Below are 25,654 nucleotides of genomic sequence, written 5' to 3' on the forward strand. Positions count from 1 at the left end.
CTTCTTCCAAAAATTTCAGTATGAACAGTGCTGGGGGTGAAGTTCAACTTTGAAGAGAGCCAAATTGTAATGTGTGGGGGCAGAGGATTGTGAGTTGCAGATGGGAGTGGGGATTGCATGTGAGATAATTCTGATGTGAGTTGGAAATAAAAAACCACAAAACATAAAATCCATAATTGTTTAATTAAATTTTAAGATGGAGATGAAGAGAAGGCAGAAAGTAGGGAATCTTGAATGTTGACAGGATTGTAATTCTATTGGCTCTCTACATGCAATTAAAACCTGCCAAAATCTCACCCACTCAGATCTCCCTCCTTTGGAGATTTGATTCTCTGCCAAACTTTGAGTAATAAATAGAATCTGCAAGCCCTCTGAACACAGAGCTGCTGCTTTTCAGAGGAGAAATCAAAACAAGATTACACGGTAAGAATAAGACTAACATTCTGGTAGATTCTTTTCTCAGGTTTGGCAAAATAAGATCTTGGGAACCATGGAGAACTATTTTTTATTTCTATAAAGGATTAGGCTGAATTGTTGCTATTTATTGCCAATACTAGTAAAAGTTGATAATGATAGTTGCTACTAACTTATAATTCCACTTTGATTTCCTTTGGGTGATTTGGAAAATCATTAATAAATTGCTAAAATTGATTATTAATAGTCTTTATAGTAAGTTTTTCTCCCCCACCACAAAACTTCATAAAACAAGTTGATAACTGTACTTCCAAGACAAACCTACTCGCAATTGTTTACCAGTGGTTTCAAAAAAGGAGGACAAATAGAAGAACCGAGAGGGGTCATCCCTTCAAAATCATCTACTCAAAAATAAACAAGTTTTTGAAAAAATAAGTAATTTACATCCTAAATGACTAAATGGGTAAATTCAAAAGCTTATTAGTTTTGCTACTATTCTTCATTTAGACAATTTCATTTAAAGATTTTTTTCTCTTTATTTGTTACTGTCTGCCTTGTGGCAATTTTTTTCTCCTTGCACTTTTCTCTGCCTTATCTTTCCACACATGAATACATACCTCCAGACTATTTTAATAAAGAAAATGGCACAAATCCAAAAGTACTGTTGCTTCACAAAGTTGATTCTAGAAGGTCTTTGGAAATTTGAGAGTTTAGGACTAAGTGTGGTTGGATCTTCCTGACTCTCACTCCCTCCTCAGCACTGTGCTTCTTCAGCTTGAATCATCCCTGTATACTGTGGTCCTATGCTGTTCCCAATATCCCTATCTATTGCTTCTCACATTTGTCTTTAGAATACTTGATGCCCCTCTTTAAATTTTGCCCCAAAAGGGCATGGCTCTGTGTCCAGAAAACTTCAGAGTCCTCTATTTCCCAAAGTTTAGGGTGCTTGAGAAGAATCACATAATTGAGTAATATGCTTAAATAGTTAACTCTCTGAACAAGCATAACTCTGCAGCTCAAATTTCACCTTTTCTCCATTCTTCTCTGAAAGGATCCTAGATTTCCCATCAAACCTTGGCTGGTAGCTACATAAAGCATTTTCTCGGCAATGACCTAGATATTTTTCGATTTCCCATCACTGTTTAGCTTACAATATATACAGCCAGAATGTACCTCTTTCTTTTTCCCATTTATGGAGAGGGAAGAATTCTTAGAATTTTTACTTAGGGTTTGAAACAGGGCTAAAAGTAAGGCAAGAGACTGAGAAATGGAAACTGCCACTCCTGGTTAGGGTCTGCAGAGGGTTAAAGAAACAGAACTTACAACTAACTTCTGGGAATGTGTGTGAGATTCAGTTGTAAAAGGTTCACTCATGGGGGAATTAAATCATTACAAGCAAATACTGTTGGGTGTGTGTATGTGAAGCACAGAAGGGAGAAAAAAATAAACACCAAGGAATATTTATGTGAGTATTTGACAGAACAAGGCCTTTTTTGGAGATACTCATGCAGAATTCAATCTTTACAGGGAAGGGGCGCCTGGGTGGCTCAGTCGGTTAAGTGTCCAACTTCAGCTCAGGTCACGATCTTGTGGTCAGTGAGTTCGAGCCCCGTGTGGGTCTCTGGGCTGCTGGCTCAGAGCCTGGAGCCTGCTTCCAATTCTGTGTCTCCCTCCCTCTCTGCCCCTCCCCCGTTCATGCTCTGTCTCTCTCTGTCTCAAAAATAAATAAACGTTAAAAAAAAATTTTTTTTTAAATCTTTACAGGGAAGTACTGCAGAAGGGACAGCACTGGGAGGAAGAAAATTCAGGGAATTTTTATGCCAGTAAATCTGATAGCATGAGGTCATTTTTGGAGATGTGAGTGTGACTGTGCCAAAATCTATGTATCTTTCATTCAACAAGTTGAAATTTTGGCAGACATGGTAAGAATCAAGAACGTCTGTCAGAATCTTTCTTATTTATATCACAGCTTATAGCAGGGACATTTAGAAACAAGACCAAAAATAATCTCCTTGAAGAGCAGAAAAAAATCTTAATTCCTTCAAAAAAAAAATGATGCTTGGTTCAAGGACTTCAGGAAATCATGGTAAAAACCTCTAATCTTTTTTTCAGTTTCCCTCTGGGTTCTCTGGTGTTGACATCTGCATGCAAAAGAAAGCTTTAAGAGGAAACAGCCTCACAGGGCAGGCAAAGTTCATTATTGTAGGATAGTAATGGGCAAATAAGGAGTTTGGAGCACTTCCTCCCTGTAACAGACTCCTGGCAGATACTCGCATGCTAGCCTTGTTACTATTGGTAGATCATGCTATATCTGTGAATACTTTTGTTTTTGTTTTTGCTTTAAGAGTGCAATATAGCATAATAGTAAAAATACACATATTTTTTGAGCCAGACAGGCCTTAAATCCATCATCTATCATTGACTACCTGCGTGATTTTGGATCTTACTTAACATTCCTGACCCTGAATTTTTTCCCTCTGGTGCAAGATATAAAAATAAACAAACCAATAATAATAACAAAAAATCCTACCTTAGAGAGGTGTTCTGATGCCTATAAAGATAAAGCAAGCCAGAAGTAGTCATTAAAGGTAACTTTATTAATCACTGAACATGTACTAAATGAGTTATTTTCCCCCCATTATCCCATTTAATCCTCAGCACTTCTGTAAGATAATAACATTCTCCATTTATAAAGTTAAACAAGTAAGATTTGGAAAGATTGTACTAACCCAAGATAACGCAGTCAGCAAATTTCAAACCAGAGGTTAAAATCCAGAGTTAAGTCCCATGAAGGAAAAGGACCAAGAAGGAAGATGGATTCCAAACAACTTCATTTAGTATGACCTTAATCTTTTTGTAAAGCGATTTTCAATTCAGTTTCCATGATTTCCAAATACAGAAACATGAGTGAGATGACATTAAAACTTTCCACCTATTTTTTTAGGTCTACATTCATTGCCATCTGAAGAAGTTTCCCCGCCAGCCACCATTTTCTTATGTAACTTTCTTTTGCCATTCCTGTTGGTATTGCCAGAACCCACAAACTTGGCTGATTGCTTTCACTTTTAATTAGCACAACAGTCTACATCTAATTCCTCTTCACTCTGAACACCTCAAAAATTAGATGATTGCCACAATTTTCCCTCACAATACTAGTGCATCTGAGACATTTAGCAATCATGTTTTGCTCATTACTTCTCTTGAATTTCCTAGCAAAGATTCAATGCTTTCTTAAAGAGTTTGACAGAGGTTCATTGTTTTGCATCTCTGCTGTGTTCAATATCAACCATTCTAACTTCTTAGCCTGTTGCTCTATCAGTGGCAGTAAGAAATGCTATCAAGCAGTTTATATATTTTTTTTCTTACAGAGAGAGAGTGATTTTTAAAAGTTTCAAATGTAATGTAATTTGAAAGAAAGAAAGAAAGAAAGAAAGACAGGAAGGCAGGAAGAAAGGAAGAAGGAAGGAAGGAAGGAAGGGAAAGAAAGGAAAGAAAGCTACCATACTGTTAATTTTTAAATTTCTCTTAATAATCAAATTTAATATCATCTAATATATGATACAGTTTATTACTAGGTGGCTATTTGGTTGTGAAAAATATCTCTTGGTTTATCCACGGGTGATGATGTTCATGTATGTTCTGATGTTCTGGTATGGCATAAGCAGAAATAAATAAAAGAACCAGCCACATGGAGCATATTCAGCATGCCCGCTGAATATCAGCATTAGAAGGGACTCTCGTTCTCATTTTGGACTATACCAGCTAATCTGGGATAATGTGTCAGTGAGGGTGGTGTGGAATATCTAAAGTTTTACATAAGTATTAATAATTTGGCCAGTATTTCTGTAACTATTTGATAGACATATCCCAAACATAGGAGAAAATTCCTATAAAAGTTATGCAAGCAGTAATTTCAGTCTTTGTACAAGGAAAAACTTTCACATATTATGAGAAAATATTTACAATTAACTTATGAATATAGGTATTCTGAAATGATATTTTGAACAGAAAACAGTTTTTAGTGCTTTTCTCTTTTGAGCATCATTATGGACTCATGATTTTTGTTGACATTGTTGTAAATAAATCATTTTCAAACTTAACTTGTTTTGATTAGCTATAATTTTTTTATTGTTTTGACTCAAATTGCCACTATTTGGCACATAGAAGCCTTTTTATGCTGGTTCATTTGCTCTTTTATTAATCACCTTAGAACTCTACAAAATGCATCACTGCTTTCAGGCAACAAGTTATTCAGGCTCATCTTGCATTTCTTCTACCTGTAACAGAAACCAGCTATTCTCCAAAGAATTTTGATTTCTTTAGTGGAGAACATTATTAGATTACAAAATATAGGCCCTAGGATATATAGTAGATTATTTCATCTTACTATTGACATTAAATTAGTTCAGTTACAGAGATAGGGGAGAAAATCTGTATATATAAAATCACTAGTTCATTTTGGCAATTTCAATGGAGTTCCAACATCACTTTATTATATACCTACTTGAGTTTTTACCTATTTTACTATGTGATGAGCATGGGATGTTGAATATAAGGGATAAATCACGAAATTCTACACTTGAAAAAAATAATAAAATTCAAATATTTTAATTAAAGATATATTTTTTATTTATAATTTGGCCCAATTGTTTCAGTTTTTTTAAATTTGAAAATGTTAATACCTTATTGACAGTTGTTGTTTTTGCCCCTTTGTTAGCTACATTAGTTACTGGAGGATATGAAAACCTGTTTAAAAGTTCACTTTATAAATAGAATGTTAACTTTGTTCAAAGTGTTTACAAGTCATTTCATTTTGTCACTATTTGTCCAAGCACAATGACCAATATGTATATGTATATGTAATTTTCATAATCAATTTTACACACAAATTTAGACAAATTTATACATGTAAAAGTTTTTGGTAAACAAATCCAATTGATGTTTTGCAAAAATAATAATATAATAGTATATTGGCAATCTATAGAATTAATTGTAAAAATAGTAATAACAGTACTGCTATTGGCCATCTGAATTTATTTTTTAAAAAGCATCTCAGTTACTTATATGTTTTCAAAATCTTGTCCTGATACAAAATATTTTCAGTTTATCTTTTCTATTTCTGACATACCATGCTTTTTCTCTCATATACAATATGTTATTGTTTATAACATATCAATTTATATATCCATATTATTATGCCATAATTTTTTAAATATAACATTATTTAAATATTAAACTGTTTATCTGCTATGGAAAACAGTATGAAGGTTCCTCATAAAATTAAAGATAGAACTACTATATTATCCTGCAATCCCACTTTTGCGTATATATCCAAAAGAATTGAAAGCAAAATCTTGAAGAGATATTTGTACACCCATGTTCAATGCCATATTATTCAAAATAGCCAACAGGTAAAATCAACCCAAATGTCCATTTACCAATAAATGGATAAAGAAAATGTGGTATATACATACAATAGAATATTATTCAATGTTAAAAGAAAGAATCTTGTCAGATGCTACAACATGGATGAACCTTAAGGACATCATTCTAAGTGAAATAAGCCAGACACAAATACTGTATACTATATCAGTCCACTTATGTGAGGAATCTACAGTAGCCAAACATACAGAAACAGAGAGTAGGACAGTTTTGACAGGGGCCTGGGGAAGAAGGAAATGGGGAATTGTTGTGCAATGAATATAGTTTCAGTTTTGCAAGATGAAAAACTTCTACATACCTGCTGCAGAACAGACCTAGTAACACTACTGAAATGCACACTGAAAAATGGTTAGATGATAAGTTTTATGTTATATATTTTTTACTACATTAAAAACTAAAGGAAAAAAAGAACTTTGAGCATGGCAGGGGGAGGGCAGGGGAAATGTTTAAATAATCCAGCTGTATTTAAAGATATGATTAAGACAATGTCCAGAATACATTAGTTGTTTGCCATTTCATTTTAGGATTTAGAAAAAGCCGATGTAGATTACATTTAGGCAAAAAAAAAAAAAAAAAAAAAAAAGCCAAAGATAATTTGTATCACTTGATATGCTTTAGCTGCAAAAATATAATAATGAATTAGATATGGCTTAAAATATAAGGACACTTGGTGCTTACTTAACAAGAAGTTCTGAAGTGGGCAATACCAGAGTTGGTGCAAAGAATCAAGGACGTCACCAAGACCCAGGCTCTTCTCATCCTTCTGCTCTACCATCTTCAGACTGTCCATGATCTCTTCCTTTATGGGATATTGTTGGCCCAGCTCTGAGAATTACATCTTCACAGAGGCAAAGTCAAAAAGTCAAAAAGTTCTTACTCCTAAGGAGAAAAATTGTCCCACAAGTCCCAGATACGCCACCCCTTTGTCTCATTGGCAAGATCTGGGTTACATGCCTAGTCCTAGACACAGTTGGCAGATAGACAGGATTGCTATGAATGGTTTATCTTTCTGCATATCTAAATTTTGTCTTTGGTGAAAGAAAAGAGATTTGTCAGCTAAGAAACAACATTCATCCTAGGTAACAAATAACTTCCCAGGTTGTTGACATCCTCTGATTTCTGCAGAACTCAAACCATTTTTCGTTTTTAAGAACTTCTGCAAAGGGCAGCCAAACTCTTTTCAAAGTTACCCTGAGGATTCTGCCTTACTCTGAAAAACACCTGAAAAATCTCTTTTAATCTGATTAATTTTCAATTTTTTCAGGTCAGAAAACTAAGTCTTTTTTTTTTCAATATATGAAGTTTATTGTCAAATTGGTTTCCATACAACACCCAGTGCTCATCCCAAAAGGTGCCCTCCCAAATACCCATCGCCCACCCTCCCCTCCCTCCCACCCCCCATCAACCCTCAGTTCTCAGTTTTTAAGAGTCTCTTATGCTTTTGCTCTCTTCCACTCTAACCTCTTTTTTTTTTTTTTTCCTTCCCCTCCCCCATGGGTTTCTGTTAAGTTTCTCAGGATCCACCTAAGAGTGAAAACATGTGGTATCTGTCTTTCTCTGTATGAAAACTAAGTCTTTAATCAGGCATATCAGAACCACTTATTTTGTACAAAGGGAAGAAGAGAATGTGTTCATTTCCGTCCATTTTCCAGTCAGCTCAATGCATTCTTAAACACAGACACTGACACTTCTTTAATTCTTTTTAACCACAATATAGAGGGCTTATTTAATTCTGTCAGTGTCTCTTTGACCACCACGTTTAAGAATATAGAATGTGTACATTTTAGAATTCACTGATAGTCTTCTCTTTCCTTTAACTTAAAAAAAAATTCATTAACATATAACATACACACACAAAAACTGCCCAAATCTGACTGTATAGCTTAATGGTTTGTTACAAGGTAAACCAACCTCAGTAATTAAAGAAATAGGAGTATAGAACTCAGAGTCTCCTTATGCCCTCTTCTAGTCACTACTCTCTACCTCAAGAATAGTATTTTACTTTCTAACATCAAACACCACATATTCAATTTGTGGGGTTTTTGAACTATTTACAAATGAATTCATACAGTATATGTTTTGTGTCCAGCTTTTCACTCAACATTATGTTTATGAGATCCCTCTGTGTAGTTGCACATATGTTTATTCTCATTACTGGTTAGAATTCCTCTAAATAAATGTGTTACAATTTATCTGTTATAATGTAGATGAACATTTTCCATGTTTCCAGTTTAGAGTTATATAACTAAGACTGCTATGAACATTCCCTTACTATGTCTTTTGGCATTTTTATGCCTTTCATATATACCTTCAAGTAGAATTGCTTGGTCAAAAGTATGCACATGCTCAGCTTTAGTGAATGCTACCAAATTATTTCCCAAAGTGGTTGTAGCAATTTATACTCTAATCAGCCATGTATAATTCCATTTGTCCCAAATCCTTGCAAATACTTGATATTTTCTATCTTCTTCATTTTAGCCATTTTGATAAGCGGGCATTATGCCAGTCTGGGGCAGCTAGTAATTTTTCCCCAGACTTGAGTTAGCTAGCAGACACACTTTAGAAAAATATGTATCTTCCCTAAGATTGTAATTTTGGGGTTGAGGCATTTGCTTTTTGTGTCCCAGTTGCAAAGCAACATTAATGGGTGGGGGGAGGAAGAACCATTATATTGTATTTGGGATTCAGTGGGGAAAAAAGTCAGGAACCACTTTTTTTAAGTGTCCTACCTTGGTAGGAAAAAAAAAAAGGACTATTCTCTTAACCCCATGGTCACAAATTTAGTTTCGATAGACTGTGTGGTTGTTTTGTTTTGTTTTATTTTTAACAAACCTACACTTTTATTTATTTGCTTTTCAGTAAGTTTAAATCCTTAAGGAGTACAGCATCACAGGGATTCTGTGACTTTAGCAGAAAGGTGACTTTGGAATTTGGCATGACTGTACCACTGTTTCCATGAGCGTGAGTTATTTTTACCAGATTACTAGGATTTTTTAGATTACTAAGTTTGTCACCAGGAGTCACTGGGTTGTTCTTTGATTTGTACACATAGATGCATCTCTTGCTTGGTAGAATTCATTTTCATCTCAAGCATAAACACCTTCAATTTTAAGAAGAGCTGTGTGCTCCCTCTGGTTCCAGAGACCCTGCTGATAGCCAGCAAAAATGGCCTTGGACTACAGCCTTCTGTCGTTTTAGGAGTACAGTTCCCAGCAGGTCTCCTCAGGTTCCAAGATGGCAGAAAGAGGTAGTTTTTTTATAGACTTTGAACACAACATACTTTAAGAAAGTTTAAAGTATTGTTAAATCATTATGAGCTAACAATAATCCACCCTGATTATTTTTCTTGATTTAAACATTGTTCAAATGATGTATAATTTAACAAAGTATCTGCTTTGTGTAATTTATCGCATTTGATAAACCAGATCATCTTGAGATTCTGCATGTGACATCAAAATAGTAAAGGCTCATTGGCTGACCGGTTTCTTAGCACAAGGACAATTCTTATCTTCTGGCTGGGTGTCAGGAGTCCGAAACTTATCTTTTGCAACTTATCTTTTATATCTATTTTTGAAACTTATCTTTAGTCTTCATAATGTAGCTAGCAAGCACTTGACTAAAAAGTAGTTGATTTCCATTCTTAAAGAGAAAACTTTTTTTAATGTTTTTCTTATTTTTTTAAAGGAGATCTGCTACATTTATCTTCCACCAATGCAAAGTTTTGTTATCTCAGCTGCTGCTTCAGGCTGCCTTCTCTTGCTTCTAAATTTTAGAGACTTGAGTTCCACTTTCCACATGTCCATAAATATCTGGCTCATCCTTTTAGAAATTCCTCTTGTTATTCCTTAGTTTTCCAAAGCTGCCTTCATATGAAGCCTATTAGTTCCCAGAATCGATTCCAGAAGTATCTAAGTGGCATCCCTGTGCACTGGAAATTGAAGTTAAGTGTACTTTCATTGGCTTTACATATATATCTGTGGTATCTGGAATAAATGTCTCCTCATCAATGTTTTATGTGTTTTATGTGCCAAGTCGACCTCTTTAGAGCCAAGTTAAAGATACATTACATTTTACTCAGAAGATATGCTTCAAAATGTAAATCTTTGCCTGTCTAAAACTCATGTATGTTTCTCTTGAATAACAAATGGTAAGTCACTTGATAGAATTTAGGATACTTCCCAAAGACTTGTATCCTTGTTAGGATTTCAAATTTTGAAAATATTAAATTACTTTAGGCTTTGGAATCTGGGGACTATCCCCAGAGTCAAAGCTAACATTAATGGGCAAGTTTTCATCCTTGGTTAAGCAATCTGTTTTGCTTATATTGTTGCCAATTCAGAGATGTTCTTAACACTTGTTGGTACATATTTGCAAAGAATTAGGCAAGACTCAGAAATAAATCTCCCATACGTACATATACATAGATGCAATTACTATCTTTTCATGAACAGAGATGACATATTTTAAAATATATACAAATGTTATACACATTTGTCTTGGGACACTACCTTTGCAAGTTGTCTTCCTTTGTGGATCTAGGTACAAATAAAAATTTAAAAAGTAAAACAAGCCAGGTCTAAAGCAGTGAACTGAAGCAAGACAGATTGTATTTCATCTCCAGTTTTGAGAACTAATTCACAACTTAGTGACTCAAGTCAATACACATTCTGTGGCTTGGCATCTGCTTTTTCCATGTGCGTGACTCTGAAAAGCATTTGTCCAGGTTGAGATTTTAGATCTATCTGCTCCCACCTTGTTTTTCTGCCACCTTATACGGAATGTTCTGCCAGAACTATTTTCTGTGACTCAGCTTTAATTACATCTTCTAAAACCTTCCTCATTATTTAATGGATTTCTTTAATTTTTTAAACTTGCTTGGGATTCTTAGATCTGAGGATTGGAGTCTTTCAATAATTCTGGAAAGTTCTTAATTTTTATTTACCTTCAAATATTTTGCCTTCCCTATTTTATCATCTTCTTCTAAAATTCCAAATAGATACACATTAGACTGTCCAATTCCGTCCTTCAAGTTTCTCACCCTCTTTTTCATATTTTCCATCTCTATGTGTCTTTAAATTGTTTTCCAATGAATATTTTCAGATATATTTTCTAATTCATGATTCTTCATCTAATTCACTATGTGTAATCTGCCATTTAATCTGCTATTTAATGAAGCTTTAATTTCAACATTGTATTTTTTATTTCTAGATATTCTATTTGGATCTTTTTCAACTCTAAATTTTCCTTATTCATTTTTTTCAATATTTTTAAAACTCTACCTAAAGATATTAAAACCAGTTGTTCAATATGTCATTTCTGATTGTTCTAATACATGAATCAACTTTCAGGTTGGCTTCTGTTGTCTGTTCCTTCTGTGGCTTTCATCACGTTGCCAAGTATTTTTATTTGTTTTATAAATCTTGACTGCAAACTATTCATTTGCCCTGGAAATTTTTCTGTGTGGATGAATACTTTATGGCTTGGGCTGCAGCTGAGTTCATCAAGATAGGATTTGTGTTTGCCTTTCCCATTTGTCTTGGGATACTACCAACCTAAAAGCATTTGATATTTAATTCTCTATTTCAGGCTTTTGGAAACACACAGGTACTGTGATTTCAAAATACAAACCCGTGTGGGGGCTGACTTTTCATGAGGAATCATCCTCAGAAGAATGATTTTCCCTCCATCTAGTGCCAGAGCTTCCTAGCAGTCCCCTTCTGCAGGTGAGGTTTATTTATCTCAACCACCCTTACACTTCAAGTGTAGCCCTTTTGGTGTTCAGATTTAGGCCATGCAGTTTCCTATTAGGATCCCCATTTTAGGCATATCCTGGACTTTATCTCCTGGGCCCTGAACTTCATGTAGTTGTCTAACCTGTCTCTAGAATATAGTAGATGACTTTAGGAAAAAGCCAAGGTTTCTTGTCTCCCAGTATTTTGAACACTATACATTCTTTACTTTCATTCCAGTTCAACAAATGAGTTTGAAAGATTTTTTAAATATTTCTTTCAACATTTTAGAAGTTTTAGTAAGGAGGATTGGTCATAATAACTAATCCACCATCATGCTGAAAAGAGAAGTCTCTGGTTAGTTAACATTATAATGAGCAAATATTAAAAATTTAAACATATGAACAACATTTATATTAGTAAATTACTGATTTGTCAAATCCTTTTGGGGTTTCTAAGCAATATTCCTTTTTCAGACAAGGTTTCTACTCATGAAAAAGTTTTGAAAATTCCCTCTTCCAGCCTTAAAGTATAATGGTTTCTTCTTATGATGTTGCTAAATCTCCTCACCAACAAGACCACCAATGATGGTATACGAATTGGACTTTAGTCTCACTCTCCCTTTACAGGGTTAAATAATCCAGGTGTTATGGATTTATGCCATATTCTCACCCCCTTAATTTGTTTTCTTGTATCAAAATATTCTTGACCAAGTATACTTTAAGCAGAAACCAACTATGGGTAAGGAGTTTCTGCTCTGGTGTGAGGGATCAGGGGGAAGATGTGAAATCCAAAAGAAACGCCTTTCTAGAGCACCTCATGAATTCTGAAAACATTTGCTTCAGGTTTTAGCCAAGGGACCTTGGGCAACTTACTTGACCCTTCTGTGCCCCAGTTTCATCACCTGTAAAATAGGGAAAATAACAGTACACTTTTGACAAGATTGCTATGATAATTGAATTAGTTAACTATATAAAGCATGTAGTACAATACTTAGCACATAGTAAACACTATACAAGGGTAAATTTCTAAAACCACAGAACTTTTAACTCTGCATACTCCTATTGCATTTTTTATGCTCCACTAAATTTTTACAAAATTCATAATTTGTATATTATTTGTCCAGCTTTACTTAAGATTTTTTTTAAGTAAACAAAAAAAGATCTCAACTTTAAACCTCAGAATTAACTAAAACCAAAGACGTATTTGTTCCATGTTGTTTCTTTCCCATACATTGCTTTCCTCTACACTTAAAAGCTTCCTGAATCCATAAAAAAGAAAATATATACTACAGACTCTATAGACTTCCTCTTTCCCTATAATTTTGCCCTAAGACACAATGTACCCAAATCAATGGCTTAACTGGATTTCAGATCTGCCTTTGCCAGGACATGACCCCAGGTTAGTTAATTGCCCCCTTGTCTAACCCCATTATGCTATTTGCTGTAAGGTAGTGGAAGGAGAAGAGAAGGGTACAGGGCTGAAGCAGAACTTGTGCAGTTTTCTGAGGCTGACATCTTTTGGGTGGGCAATGGGCTGGTACAGCTGCTGGTATTGAAGAAGCAGGCCCAGGGAAAGGAGAAGGAAGAGGCTGAAGTGGAATCCTGTATAGGAGCACAGGAAGGAGTCAAAGGGATAGGAAGACACTGGCTTTCATGCACCCTCTTCATTTTTGAGAAGAGGAAACTAAGACCGAGAGAGCTGAAGAGCCCTGCAGAGAGGGAGCAAATCTTGAATGTAAGCTTAGGAATGGAGGTCATTCTTCTTCTGTTTCTTCAAAAATTGTTAAAGATTTGGTTCAACACGTAGCTAGATCTCCAAAGTATGTGAGACATGGGAAGGGTCACTGGAGGGGAATAAAAACAATACATTGAACTGAACAATTCGAAATGTTTGGCCACACTAAAACCACAGGGCCATAGACCAAACAGAAAGTCAGCTTCTTTGAATGCTTTAGAAAGAGCATTGACCCAAGAACAAGAAGACCTGGGTTTCATTAGACTGAGTCATATAAAACTGTCATCTTTGTAGGTCAAAATGTAGTAGTGCCAATTCTATCTGTTCAACTCACAGTTCCAACTCTACCACTCAGTAGATGTTTGGGATTTGGACAAGATCTCCACATCTCTTCAGTGGGTAATACCTGCCTTACCTATTTTTTCAGGGTTTTGCAAGGACAGATCCAAAGTACACAACATTTACTGAGTGCCTGCTTTCAATAACTGCTTGGGAAACAAAGATGACTAAGGTACAACCCTTATTTCTAAGGAGTTAGCATTCCAGCAGAGGATATAGGAAAACTAATTTAGTTGGATATGATAAGCAAGTAAGAAAAGGAAGCAATAAATTCTGTTTGATTGTGGGTGGTTAGGGAAATGAAGGCATTTGAACTGGGCTCTAAGGGTTAAATAGAAGCTTCCCAGGCAAAGAGGAAGAGGCATCTCTAGCAAGAGGAACAGCTTGTACAAAGGCATGGAGGTATACAAGTGTGTGGTGAATTGAAGAATAGTAAGCAGTCCAATGGGTATAAAATGTAAAGTGTGTCTGTGTGGGAGTAGGGGGGTTACTGTTGTGTGAGGCTACAAAGGTTGAAGGGGTAGGTAGTGTCAGTGAATAAAAATGACTGGGTAAGAATGCATCCAGGAATACTGTGGGAAAGCATAGAAGTGCTTTACAAATGCTAAGTAAAGAACAAAAGAAATTTTTCCTAAAATCTCAACATCCCTCCCCTCCTGTCACAAGGAGTTCTGCTTGAATCATATACTGATTTGCCAAATTTCTTTGTAGTGTTTCCTCTCCTTGGGAGAAATGTTCTCTCCTGGGTCCAGGTAAGAGGCATGTAGAAACTTTCAGAGTGCCAGGGAGTCAGGAACAGGAAGTGATTCAGTTTGAACAAGGACAATGCTATCTCATTGTTCCCCAAATTTCAACCTCCCCTTCTGTGACATCACTTTTTCTGACCTCCCCCAAGAAAGAAGTGAAACCACTATACCCAAGGGAACAGAGGATAATGTGATCACCCTCCCATCTCACCCTCTCCCTCCTGCTCCCCTGTGAAATCTCCCAGAATGAAATCATATAGCGTTGTCAAACTTAATCATTCTCCCCATTTCCTGTCCCTCCTACCAGCCAAGACAAGTTGTGGGGCACTGTCTTCTTCAGTAATTTTCTAGTACCCAACAAGAGTTTTGATGACCCCTCTATACCTTCATAGATCTGCTCATGCAAAAGTATGTAAGCTTTACAAGGTGGTGAATGGAATTTAAAACCCAAAAATTTAATTTCACCTCATTTTACGAACAGTTCCCATGGAATAAGAGAAAGAACCAGATGGACTTAAGTTCAGATCCTAGCTTTGCTACTTACTAGCTATGGGGTCTTTTGCAGCACACTTAATCTCTTTGAGTCTCTATTTCCTAAATTTTAAAATGGTACTCAAATACCAGGGTCATGGTAACAATTAGAGATAACATATGTAAAGCATCTGGCCTACAGAAGATGCCCAAGACACTGTAAGTGCCATCACCATTATCATCACCACCACCATTATTAAGAGCTTGAACTAATGCAGACTCCTTGCTGATTTCATTTCTTTCCTCTTCCTACCCTCCATCTATTCCTTATATGACAGCCAAAGCAGTCTTTAAAAAATGAAACCCAAGTCACATCCCATATTACTTAAAAACACTTCATTGGCTTCCCACTGAATTTTGAATAAAATCCAAGCTCCTCCTTCTGGTATCCAGGGCCCAGCCCTACCTGGCTTCTGTCCTCTTCTACTGCCAACACCATTACATTATACTCTCCTCATTGTCCACTGTGCTCCAACCATACTAGCCGTCTCATTTCCAAATACAACAAATTCTGTAAGACCCTTTGACCCTGGGGTTTTTTCTGCCCAGAAAGCACTCTCTGTCCCCTCCCTTCCATATATTCTTCACACCCTTGGAGTGCAACATAAATGCCACTTTCTGTGACCACTCTACTTTAATACTACTGTTTATCTTCTTTACCAGCCTAGTTCTTATTTATTTATCACTGTTTATAAATGATTTATTTGTGGGGTCATGATACCACCATTCATGAGTTTGAGCCCCACTGACAGTACAGAGCCTGCTTGGAATTCTATATCTCCTTCTATCTACCCCTCCCCCACTTGTCCACACACTCTCTTTTTCTCTCTCTTTCTCTCTCTCGGTCTCTCAAAATAAAAATAAACTTTAAAAAATAAAATAAAATAAATGATTTATTTGCATGATTATTTGTTCAACATCTATTTCTCCAAAAGAGAGTGAACTGCAGGAGGCAGGAAAAACTTTGTTTTGTTCACTGCTATACCCCAGCACCTAACGCAGCACTAGACAAGTGTTTGAGTTATTACTGTTGTTATGATTACTCAGCAGCACTCTGTGGTATAGTATAGACATGTACAAATCCAACATCATTTGGGACTTTTCTTGGGATATTAGGAGGGCAGAATTTCTTTACAATGATTACTAGGCATGTTTCTTTTCTTTCTTTCTTTAAAAAAATTTAATATTTATTTTTGAGAGAAAGAGACAGTGAGAGCAGGGGAGGGGCAGAGAGAATAGGAGACACAGAATCCAAAGCAGGCTCCAGGCTCTGAGCTGTTAGCACAGAGCCTGATGTGGGGCTCAAACTCAAGAACCAAGAGATCATGACCTGAGCTTAAGTTGGACACTTAACCCACTGAGCCACCCAGATGTCCCAAGACTTTTTTTTTTCCCCCAAAGCATTTAGCTACTTTCTAGGGCATCAAATGTTGAACTTTATATTTTGTATTCCAAAATTTCCATAATTAACATGTATTTTTAATAAAAATTTCTTATAAACTCTACATGTTAATGACAAGCCTCTTCACAAGAAATCAATCTAATCAAATGAATTTATTTTACAAGTAAAATTCACAATCAGGAAAGAAAAGTCAACAGCCAACTTAATATTATAAAGGGTATTGGTATTTTAAAAAAAGGAAATTGCTTATCAAAGGGCATTGCCTGACATATGAGAGGTGGTTGGTAATTCAATAAATGATTTTCCAGTTGATCAGATGTAGATAAGAAGACACAGTGAAATGAAAATTTTCATGCAGTGTCCCATGGGTTAATGGGGTTGGAATACATAGTCCTTGGCAAGTAATGGGCACTTGATATTTGTTGAATGCATAAGTTTCTGGAAGACTTTGCCAGGCAAAGAGACAAACATAACACTGCAGTTTGGGAAATGACTACACTTCATACATTTTTGTTTTTGTTGCTCAGATGTGAATCACCAACTAATGAATTTCCATGCAAGATATTATTTCTTGATAGATTAAAATCTTCTTTCAGGTTGTTTGGGGTTTTTTTTTCTTTCATAATTTAAATGTGTGTCATTTCCTCTGGAATGTCATCTCCCTCCTTTTTTTCCTTAAAAATGTCCTTCTATTTTCCTTTATTAACTAAAATGCAGCTTCCCTTGGTGACACCACTATTCTCAAAACCCACACCCTTTCTTTGTGTGCCCATCTCCCAGGGACAATAGAGAAGTGACACATTTCTTATTTTTTACTGCTCTTGCTAACCCTCACCATGGGTCCAACTACCTACTTATGTTAATTCCTTTCCATTCAGGTTGATAGAGACCCTAAAGTCCTTTCCTGTTTGATGGTGCCTCTATTGAGGTCAACTTTGGTGACTCCAGTGCCTGTTTTGATGAGTCTTTAATATTCTTCTACAGTTCACCTGCAAAAGCTAATCTTGACTACCACTATCATCAGAACTTTGCAATCTCCAAGATAGAGAACATTCCTCAGAATTCCCCCAAATTCCTCAGTTTACAAACAACCTCCAGTCTTTCTACTTCTCCCACGCCAATTTTTAAATTCTTTGTAAAATCACTTTTTAAATTGTGGTAAACTTTACCATTTTAACCATCCTATGTATACAGTGCAGTAGCATGAAGTACATTCATATTGCTGAGTAACCATTACCACAATCCATCTCCAAAACATTTTTCATCTTCTAAAACTGAAACTCGATATCCATGAACAGTGGTTCCCCATTTCTTAGTAAATTCTTTTTTACATTCTCTAAGGAACTGTTTCAGACTTTTCCTACTCATCCTCAGAAATTAAAACACATGCTTACTTCTCTTAATTTCTGTAACTCTCCTCACAACTTACTTTCTGAAGATGCAAGCCATTTTTACAAGACTGTCAAGTTCTTGTCCTTTAAAACTTTACATCTCTACCATTCTTTTGCTTTTCCTCCTCTACTACAGAAAGAAGAATGCCTCCTCCTTTTCAAAGCCAACCCCTCCACTACTGCTCTCTCCTTTCACTCTGTTTCTTCTGGGACTTTATTATATCAGTTTTCTCCTTTTCGTTTCTCTCTTTCATTTTCATTTTCTCTTTGCATTGTAACATGTCCGAGAGTCCCATATTCCAATAAAAAACATCAATAATAATATTAATAACAAGTATTAAGTTCCCACTATGTGCCAGGTACTGTCCCAACTGCTTAAAATATATCTTCTCATATAATTCTCACAATGACCCACTGAGTTCAAATTATTATGAAGAAAATTATTATGATGAAGAAATTGAGAGTTTAGAAATATTGAGCAACTTGCCCAAGATTGTCTAACTAGTAAGCAGTATTTTCCCTTCTCCATGCTATTCTAGCAAGATTCCCTTGTCTCTTTGTTTCCCTTTCATTACTGTATTTCTTGAAAAAGTCTCAGTTCCTCCTCTACACTATGCAATCCGCTGCAGTTTCTTGGAGAGTCCCACGCTTAATGGTCTCTCTAAAAGGTCTCTAATCCCCAGCTGGGTCACTGTAGTGCTCATCACCAAATGTTGCTTTTTGAGATGGTCTTCTCTCTTAGTCTTCATAATATATGACCTCTTTTTTTCTGGTTCTCTTCCTAGTCTTTTCTAACTCCTTATCTTCTCTTACTCTTTAAATGTAAGATTTCCTATAGTTCCATCTAGACATAGCCTGCTTCCTGTTCCACATTCAGCTGAGACATTCTCATTTGCTCCTACATCATCAACTCTCATGCTGTAACGAAGAACAAATCCACACAGCTAATTCTGGCCTCCCCTACCCACCCACAACCTAATTCCAGCTCAGTGCTGAAATTTCCATGTAAGTGCTCCTCAAGTATCTCAAACTCCATCTGCCCCACATTATACTCATTACCTGTGCTTGACAATGGACTCCCCACCTGAGTTTCCTACCATGAACCACAGGCACCCCCTTCAATTCCCTTTGCCTCCCCGCTATCCCTGTCCAGAGCTGATACAAACACATCCAAAAAGAGCTATGAGGGCTCTGTAGTGGACACAACCCTGAACTGAGAGTGAAACTTGGGTTTTAATCCTGACTCAGTCACTAAGAAGCTAAGTGACTTAGTGGAGCTAGAACAGGGATCTCTGGGGCCTTTTATCACTCTAATATTTAAGGACTTATGACCTTCATCCCCTCCTTACTGGCCTCACTAACATTGCCCTGACCCTGCCCTCACTGCTTTTTGCCTGGGCTATTTTAATTGGCCTCCTGACTGACCTTGTTTCCTGTCTTTTCTTCTTTCATTCCTCCAGACACAACCATAAAATTACAGTTTTTATAATATAATCATAAAACACAGTTTTTATATACTTCTCACTTATTTAAAAAACTTTTAGAAGATTCCTGTTGGCTATGGGATAAAATTCAAACTCTTTATTTCTGCATTCATAGCCTTTTGCATGTTAGTTCCAACATAACACATGAAACATCACTTTGTCTAAATTGGATTACATGTGAGGTTGGAGATAAGCACTGTAGGAAAAAAAATACCTTATTCTTCATAGTAAAAGTAATAGTGTATCAAAGATTTAGGTGTTAAGTAGTAAACGATATAATTTTAGGAAATGGTATAATAAATTTATTTATAAGTTTAGAAGACGGGAGGTATTTTGAAGCAGGATGCAAAATCCAGGAATTCTAAAACAGTGATTAAATTTGACCACATAAGATTTGAAAATTTATTTACAGCAAAAAATGGAAAAAATTTCAACTCATACAGAGATAAGGCTTTCATTTCTTAATTTACAAAGGATTCATATAAATCAATAATTGACAGAAATTGAGGACAAATAGATTTTTAAATATTTATTTTTGAGAGAGAGAGAGAAAGAGAGAGAGAGTACACATGGGTGTGAGTGGGGGAGGAGCAGAGTGAGAGGCAGAGGATCTAAAGTGGGCTCTGTGCTGACAGCAGACTCAGACTCACAGGGTTCAAATTCACTAACCATGAGATCATGACCTGAGTTAAAGTCTATGCTTAAATGACTGAGCCACCCAGGCACCCCAATAACAAATACATTTTGTTAAGTTGCTTCATTTCACTAAATAAAATTCAAAACCATGAAATATTTTCCTTTCTTTAGAAAAGCAAATATTTTTTAAAGTTTTTATTTAAAGTCCAGTTAGTTAACATGCAGTGTAATATTAGTTTCAGGTGTACAATATAGTGATTCAACACTTCCATATAGCACTGGAAATGATCTCAAGTGCACTCCTTAATCCCTATCACATATTTCACCCATTCCCTCTCCCACCTCCCCTCTGGTAACCATTGGCTTGTTTTCTATAGTTAAGGGTCTATTTCTTGGTTTGCCTCTCTCTTTTTTTCCCCTTTGCTCGTTTGTTTTGTTTCTTAAATTCCACTAGAAAGGCAAATATCTTACAGGTGATGACACCATTGCTGCTAAGACAATGATGAAAAGGCATTTACTTGGATTGTTGAAAAAATTTGGAATTCAATGGGAAAATATCTATCAACATGTAAGATGCAAGAACCCTTTGATTCAGCAATCCCAGTACGAGGAATTTGTGCTACCAATGAACGTACAAAGGTTTACCAAGAATCACAACACACACACACACACAAACACACACACACATGTCAGCTGCAACATTGGTGATATTAGAAAAGAAGAAAAGAAAGGGGAAAAAATAGAAACAACCAAAGTGTTAATAAAAGATTGGTATGGGATATTTATATAATTGAATGCTAATTATAATGCTTCCTGTAAAAGAATATTTCTGACATGTATTCATGATGTAGTATTATTGAAAAATCAAAAAAGCAGCTTATAAAATAAAATTTGTGGAAGATTCTATTTTTTTGGAAGATTCTATTTTTATGAAAAAATAGATATGCATAGTATTTCTACATTGGAGAAAGAATGTCAGGAAATACAGCATATATGCTTTCCTATCATTTACCTATCTTCTGAGAGCATGTACATCATTTTTATAATCAGAAAAAAAATTACCTAAAGTTTTCAACTTCCCAAAAGAAAAGAGAAAGGCAATGAAACAATCTGTGCCCTTGTATGATCTACATTGAGCAATAAACAGTACCTAGAGTCCATGTCATAGAGGTTTCATAAAAATTAATGATTAACTGAGTATAACTCATTGAAATTGCTGCAGTTAAAATAATCTAAAAGTTCTGTTTAGGATTTGACTGTGGGAATAAAATATACTCCCACTCATTCTAACTAGCACTATTTACACTGCCTCATTCATCAAAAGCTGTCACCCAATGTTGCTTAATCCAAGTGTGTATATATAAGTGGAGTTGAAATATAACTGCAACTACTACCAAACGTTGATGACAAGAAACTTCATCATTTGAGAGCAGCCCTTCACGTTTATAACTAAGGTGAGTTATAACCGGTGTATAAGAATATTTGCCTATGTTTTTGGGAAAGGCAGCATGAAGGAACCAATGATGTTTATATTGCTATATTTTCTGAAATATTTCTGATTTTAAAATAGGAAGGTAAAGAGTAAATTTTAAGTCTGAAAAAAGGTGAAAAGAATGCTTGTTTTTTTTAAAGATATGTAGGTTGTTTAAAGAAATGCTTTTTTTCTTTTTGAATAGGATTTGAAAATATTTCTTGACTATACTTTTGACTTACCATTTGATTCTTAAAAAGCAGCTAACTTTCTCTGTGTCAATGACTGCATTGTAAATGTGGTATTTCAGTTGCTTATCTATGTTGCTTAAATCAGAAAGCTAATTTTGGTTTAGAGCTGAGTTCCTCCAAGTATGCTATCTCAAATTAGCCCATGCTAATAGATAGTCCATGTTAACAGGGTTGTTAATAGAGGTGGTGGGGGAAGTTACAAGATCAAATAATAACCCAAAATAATTAAACTAAAGTACCTATGAATCGTCAATGAAAGACTGCTTACCTCTTCACTCTGGTAATGTGGTTCTGACTTCACAAGAGGTGGAATATAAATAGGGACATTTCCTACATTTATTTGAAACAGTTTGTTTTGGGTTTTATTTTTTTTATGTCCATCCAGGAGTAGTTTTTTTCCTGGAATGTAAGGATGCTTGGATAAAAAAGGAAACAAACTTAAAAACGAGTGTTATAATTTTCATTTTTTCAGTATTGCCTGCACACCTACTGTGTGCAAGGTATTATTTGAACTATTTTCTATAAATTTAAAATTTAACTACAATAATACCAAACTATTCCACATGTTATGATTACAAATTACCATATTTAAAAATTTATTATTTTCAAAGAAGTTGGACAACTGGCCAAGCATTTGAAACTAAATTCCAAGTTTTGATTATTTTCTTCTTACATTTGGAGGAGGAAGAGAGGAGATAGGGTGGGAAACTCTGGCATAAAGAAGGAAATCAGGAAACCAGATTCTGGTCCCAGTTTTGCTTTTGTGATCCTGGGCAAGCCACTTAATCTTTCAGTCTTAGCCTACTCATCCATTGTTTTAGGGGTTCAGGAAAATGATATCAAAGATTCTCTGCTTCTAAGTGTTCTTACCATTGAAGAATTTTGCTCATGAAACCCAGTGTAAATAAGATGGTTGCATGTAATATTATCCATCTAAACAATAACAACAACAACAACAAAAACAATGGAATTTCAACCTATGTGAAGTCCAGAGACAAAAACAAAGTTGTATAATACAAGTAGAAATAACTATTAGCAGAGTTTCAGGCAATATAAGGGAGAATTTAAAGCTGGAGAAATGCTGCTCTCTCCACAAATCACAGCACCACTGCCTTACCTTGATAATGAAGCCAGTCTGTGGTACCTTACTGAAAGAATTTGAGTTTTTCTGCAATTTATAATAGAGAACGCAACATTCTTTCAGTAACATATTGCCACCCAGTTTGATAGTCAAGGTGCAGCAACCATTGATGATCCTTGCCTGAATCAAGTATTAAATTGGGGGCTACAAGACTGTTGTTTTTCTAATTCTACCATTCTTTCTATAATGAATAAATCCCTCATTCATTCATTCTTGAGAAATTCAAGACTGGTGGGTTTCTTTTTGCATTAAATGCTTTATAGTAAATTGCCTTCATTTTTCTTTTTGATGCTCAGATTATGCCAAATTTGGCCAGTGGGAAACCCTTTAAGGGGACTCCTGTGTCCTTTTGACACAGCCTCACAAATTTTTGAATGACACATGGCTTTTTGGCATTACTGAATGCCAAATTTAGGGGTTCAGGAAAATGATATCAAAGATTCTCTGCTTCTAAGTGTTCTTACCATTGAAGAATTTTGCTCATGAAACCCAGTGTAAATAAGATGGTTGCATGTAATATTATCCATCCAAACAATAACAACAACAACAACAACAAAAACAATGGAATTTCAACCTATGTGAAGTCCAGAGACAAAAACAAAGTTGTATAATACAAGTAGAAATAACTATTCCATATTCACTTCTACATTCCCAACCCATATCTATAGTTCTGGTTCCTTTTAGTGTAAAAACTGTTTAGAAACTAAGATGGGCATACTGATATTGCTGATTCAGATTTAACACAACAGAGATTTTCCTTTGGCTTCTTATATTTTATATTTGTATCTCCTTTCCCCTGTGGTAAAAATCCTGTAACATTAACATATCTACTTATTTGTTCTATACTCTAGTATAGAAAAAACTGTTTCAGAATTCCAAAATCAGTAATGCCACCAACAAAAAGCCCAGTAAGTAAAGGTTAAGATTTCTTTGCAGTTCTTTTTGTCCTCTGACTATATTCCAATATAGATATATTTTCAGAAAACTATGTTCAAATATTATTGAAATAATTACTTTCCTTATGTGGCTGTTATTAATATTGAGTTTGCCACAGTTGTTTCTGTTTATTTTCAAGTTGAGACAATTGAACTAATATTGCATTTTAACCTACAGAAGCCTGAAAAATGAAGACTAAAATGGAGTATTCAACCACCAAAATCTCCCCAGCAAAGATGAACAGCTCAGCAGGCAAGGCTTTGGTAAAATCTCCCAAGTTGGGAAGTAAGAACTTAAGCATTTCTGATTGTTTTACACACTATATTCATCTGTTATCAAATCTTTATGATTCTGATGTTCATACATGATATCTTGCCAAAAGCTACTAAGAATACAAGAGCTGAAATTAGGAAGGATGGCTCATAAGTTTGTAATACAGCAGTCTTTGGTTTTAGACAAACTATATATAGCCAACTTTTGCTTATTTGATACATACCAGGACAAGAATGGTTTAGGTAATTTAAACCTGCTAATAGTGATAAACATGAATAACCCTTAATATCAATCCCTTCTTTCTACCCACACCTCTTTCTACCTAACCCAAAATCTTTTTCCCAGATCAATAAAATTTTAAACTGATTTTCTTTCATTCAACAAACATTTATTATGTATAAAACACCTTTGGTGTACTGTGGTCTTGACTTGCAACTTCTGATAAGGGAGAGAATAATAAGTGAAGATATTTGAATAATACATGCCCCAAATAAAGCGGAGTTGATCAAATGATGCTCAAGTCTATCCAATTGAAAACTCAAAGGAATTGGCATAAATTGAAGGGTAAATAAAGGCAGGTAGTAGCCATAGTTTTAAGATGAAAGAGCTAATATCTTTGATCCTGAAAATCATCCTAGAAAAGAATTATGCAAATTTACACTCATGTTTTTCATACAAAAGAGGTAACACCAAAGAAAGTTAATAGAAGTCTGGCAAGACTGGAGAGAAAATAGAGGATGAGGAATGATAGTGGGGACTGGCATATCTTTGTTCTTTGTTCTCTTCATCTCTTTGAACATCGTTAAGGCTAGAAGAGAGCAGTGGTAAAGAATATCATTTTCTGTCTTCCCTAAGGCTGTGGCCCACCCATGCTGTTTTTAGTAACCAAGGAAAACATTAATTTAATTGTAGTTTCTGAATGGCCAGAAAATCACAGTTAAGTTAATCCTTTTATTTGTGTCTGAATCAAAACTCTGTGTAGAAACAGTGACTCAGTGGAACTAACTCTATGTCCTCTTAATAAAGAATGTGTTTTCTTTGTACACCAGGAGATGTGGCCACTTTATAGATACTGGAGTGGAGGAGCAGGCTGGAGTTTATGCCAGAGTTGCTGGCATTGATGCAAAAATTAAAATGTAGCCCCTCCTTTAAGGGTGCAGTGGCCCTAACAGCTTACTTATACCATTTAGAGAAACATGATAAAGATAATCCCCAAATCATGCATATGGCTTTGGAATACAGCACATTATTCTTATTGTCCCTTAACAGATCTTCTTTTCCAATAATATTTCTCAGTTTAACACTAAGATTTTCATTATTTGGACACTGTTGGATAAAATTTCAACAAATATCTATAAAGTGTGTGGCAGGTGCACTTCTCAAAACTCAAGGTGCAAGTAATATTGTATCTTATTTTTCTAAATTAACTGCTGTGAGCCTCCAAGCAACAAAGCAAGAAAGCTCATTTTTGTTCCTTCTCCTTTGGACTGGCAGGATCTGATACAATCACAAAGCCAGAAAACTCAATAGCGGCTAGAGGTATACATACAATCAGGTTCCATATGAGTTTGGTCACCACTAAGGTACTTCATCCCTAGTACCAATAAGATACAGGACTTAATGAGCTAGAGAAAAGCCTCTCCCCAAACTCATTTCCTTCTTAGTTTCAAGGAAACTACTTGTAGAGTCAGGCCATTTTCCTCTACTACTTCTTCTCCCCTACATTCATCA

The 25,654-nt window shown here is 35.5% G+C and overlaps 1 protein-coding gene across 5 annotated transcripts in view; it reads left to right on the forward strand.

The window, feature by feature from the left end:
- Positions 1 to 373: 373 nt before the first annotated feature.
- The window catches only part of IL33 (interleukin 33), a 38,234-nt gene continuing 12,953 nt past the window's right edge, over positions 374 to 25,654 (forward strand). For 2 of the 5 annotated variants that reach the window (XM_042964858.1, XM_042964861.1), the window contains exons 1-5: positions 374 to 423; positions 11,443 to 11,579; positions 13,750 to 13,833; positions 21,176 to 21,305; positions 23,828 to 23,935. In XM_042964858.1, coding sequence (XP_042820792.1) covers positions 23,839 to 23,935 — 97 coding nt within the window. In that variant the 5' untranslated portion in view covers positions 374 to 423; positions 11,443 to 11,579; positions 13,750 to 13,833; positions 21,176 to 21,305; positions 23,828 to 23,838. The remainder of the gene's footprint in view (positions 424 to 11,442; positions 11,580 to 13,749; positions 13,834 to 21,175; positions 21,306 to 23,827; positions 23,936 to 25,654) is intronic. The other 3 variants (XM_042964859.1, XM_015544920.2, XM_007098557.2) reach the window with 3 other exon arrangements.

This window comes from Panthera tigris, chromosome D4 (genome assembly GCF_018350195.1).
Source record: "Panthera tigris isolate Pti1 chromosome D4, P.tigris_Pti1_mat1.1, whole genome shotgun sequence".
In the NCBI taxonomy this organism is placed as follows: domain Eukaryota; kingdom Metazoa; phylum Chordata; class Mammalia; order Carnivora; family Felidae; genus Panthera; species Panthera tigris.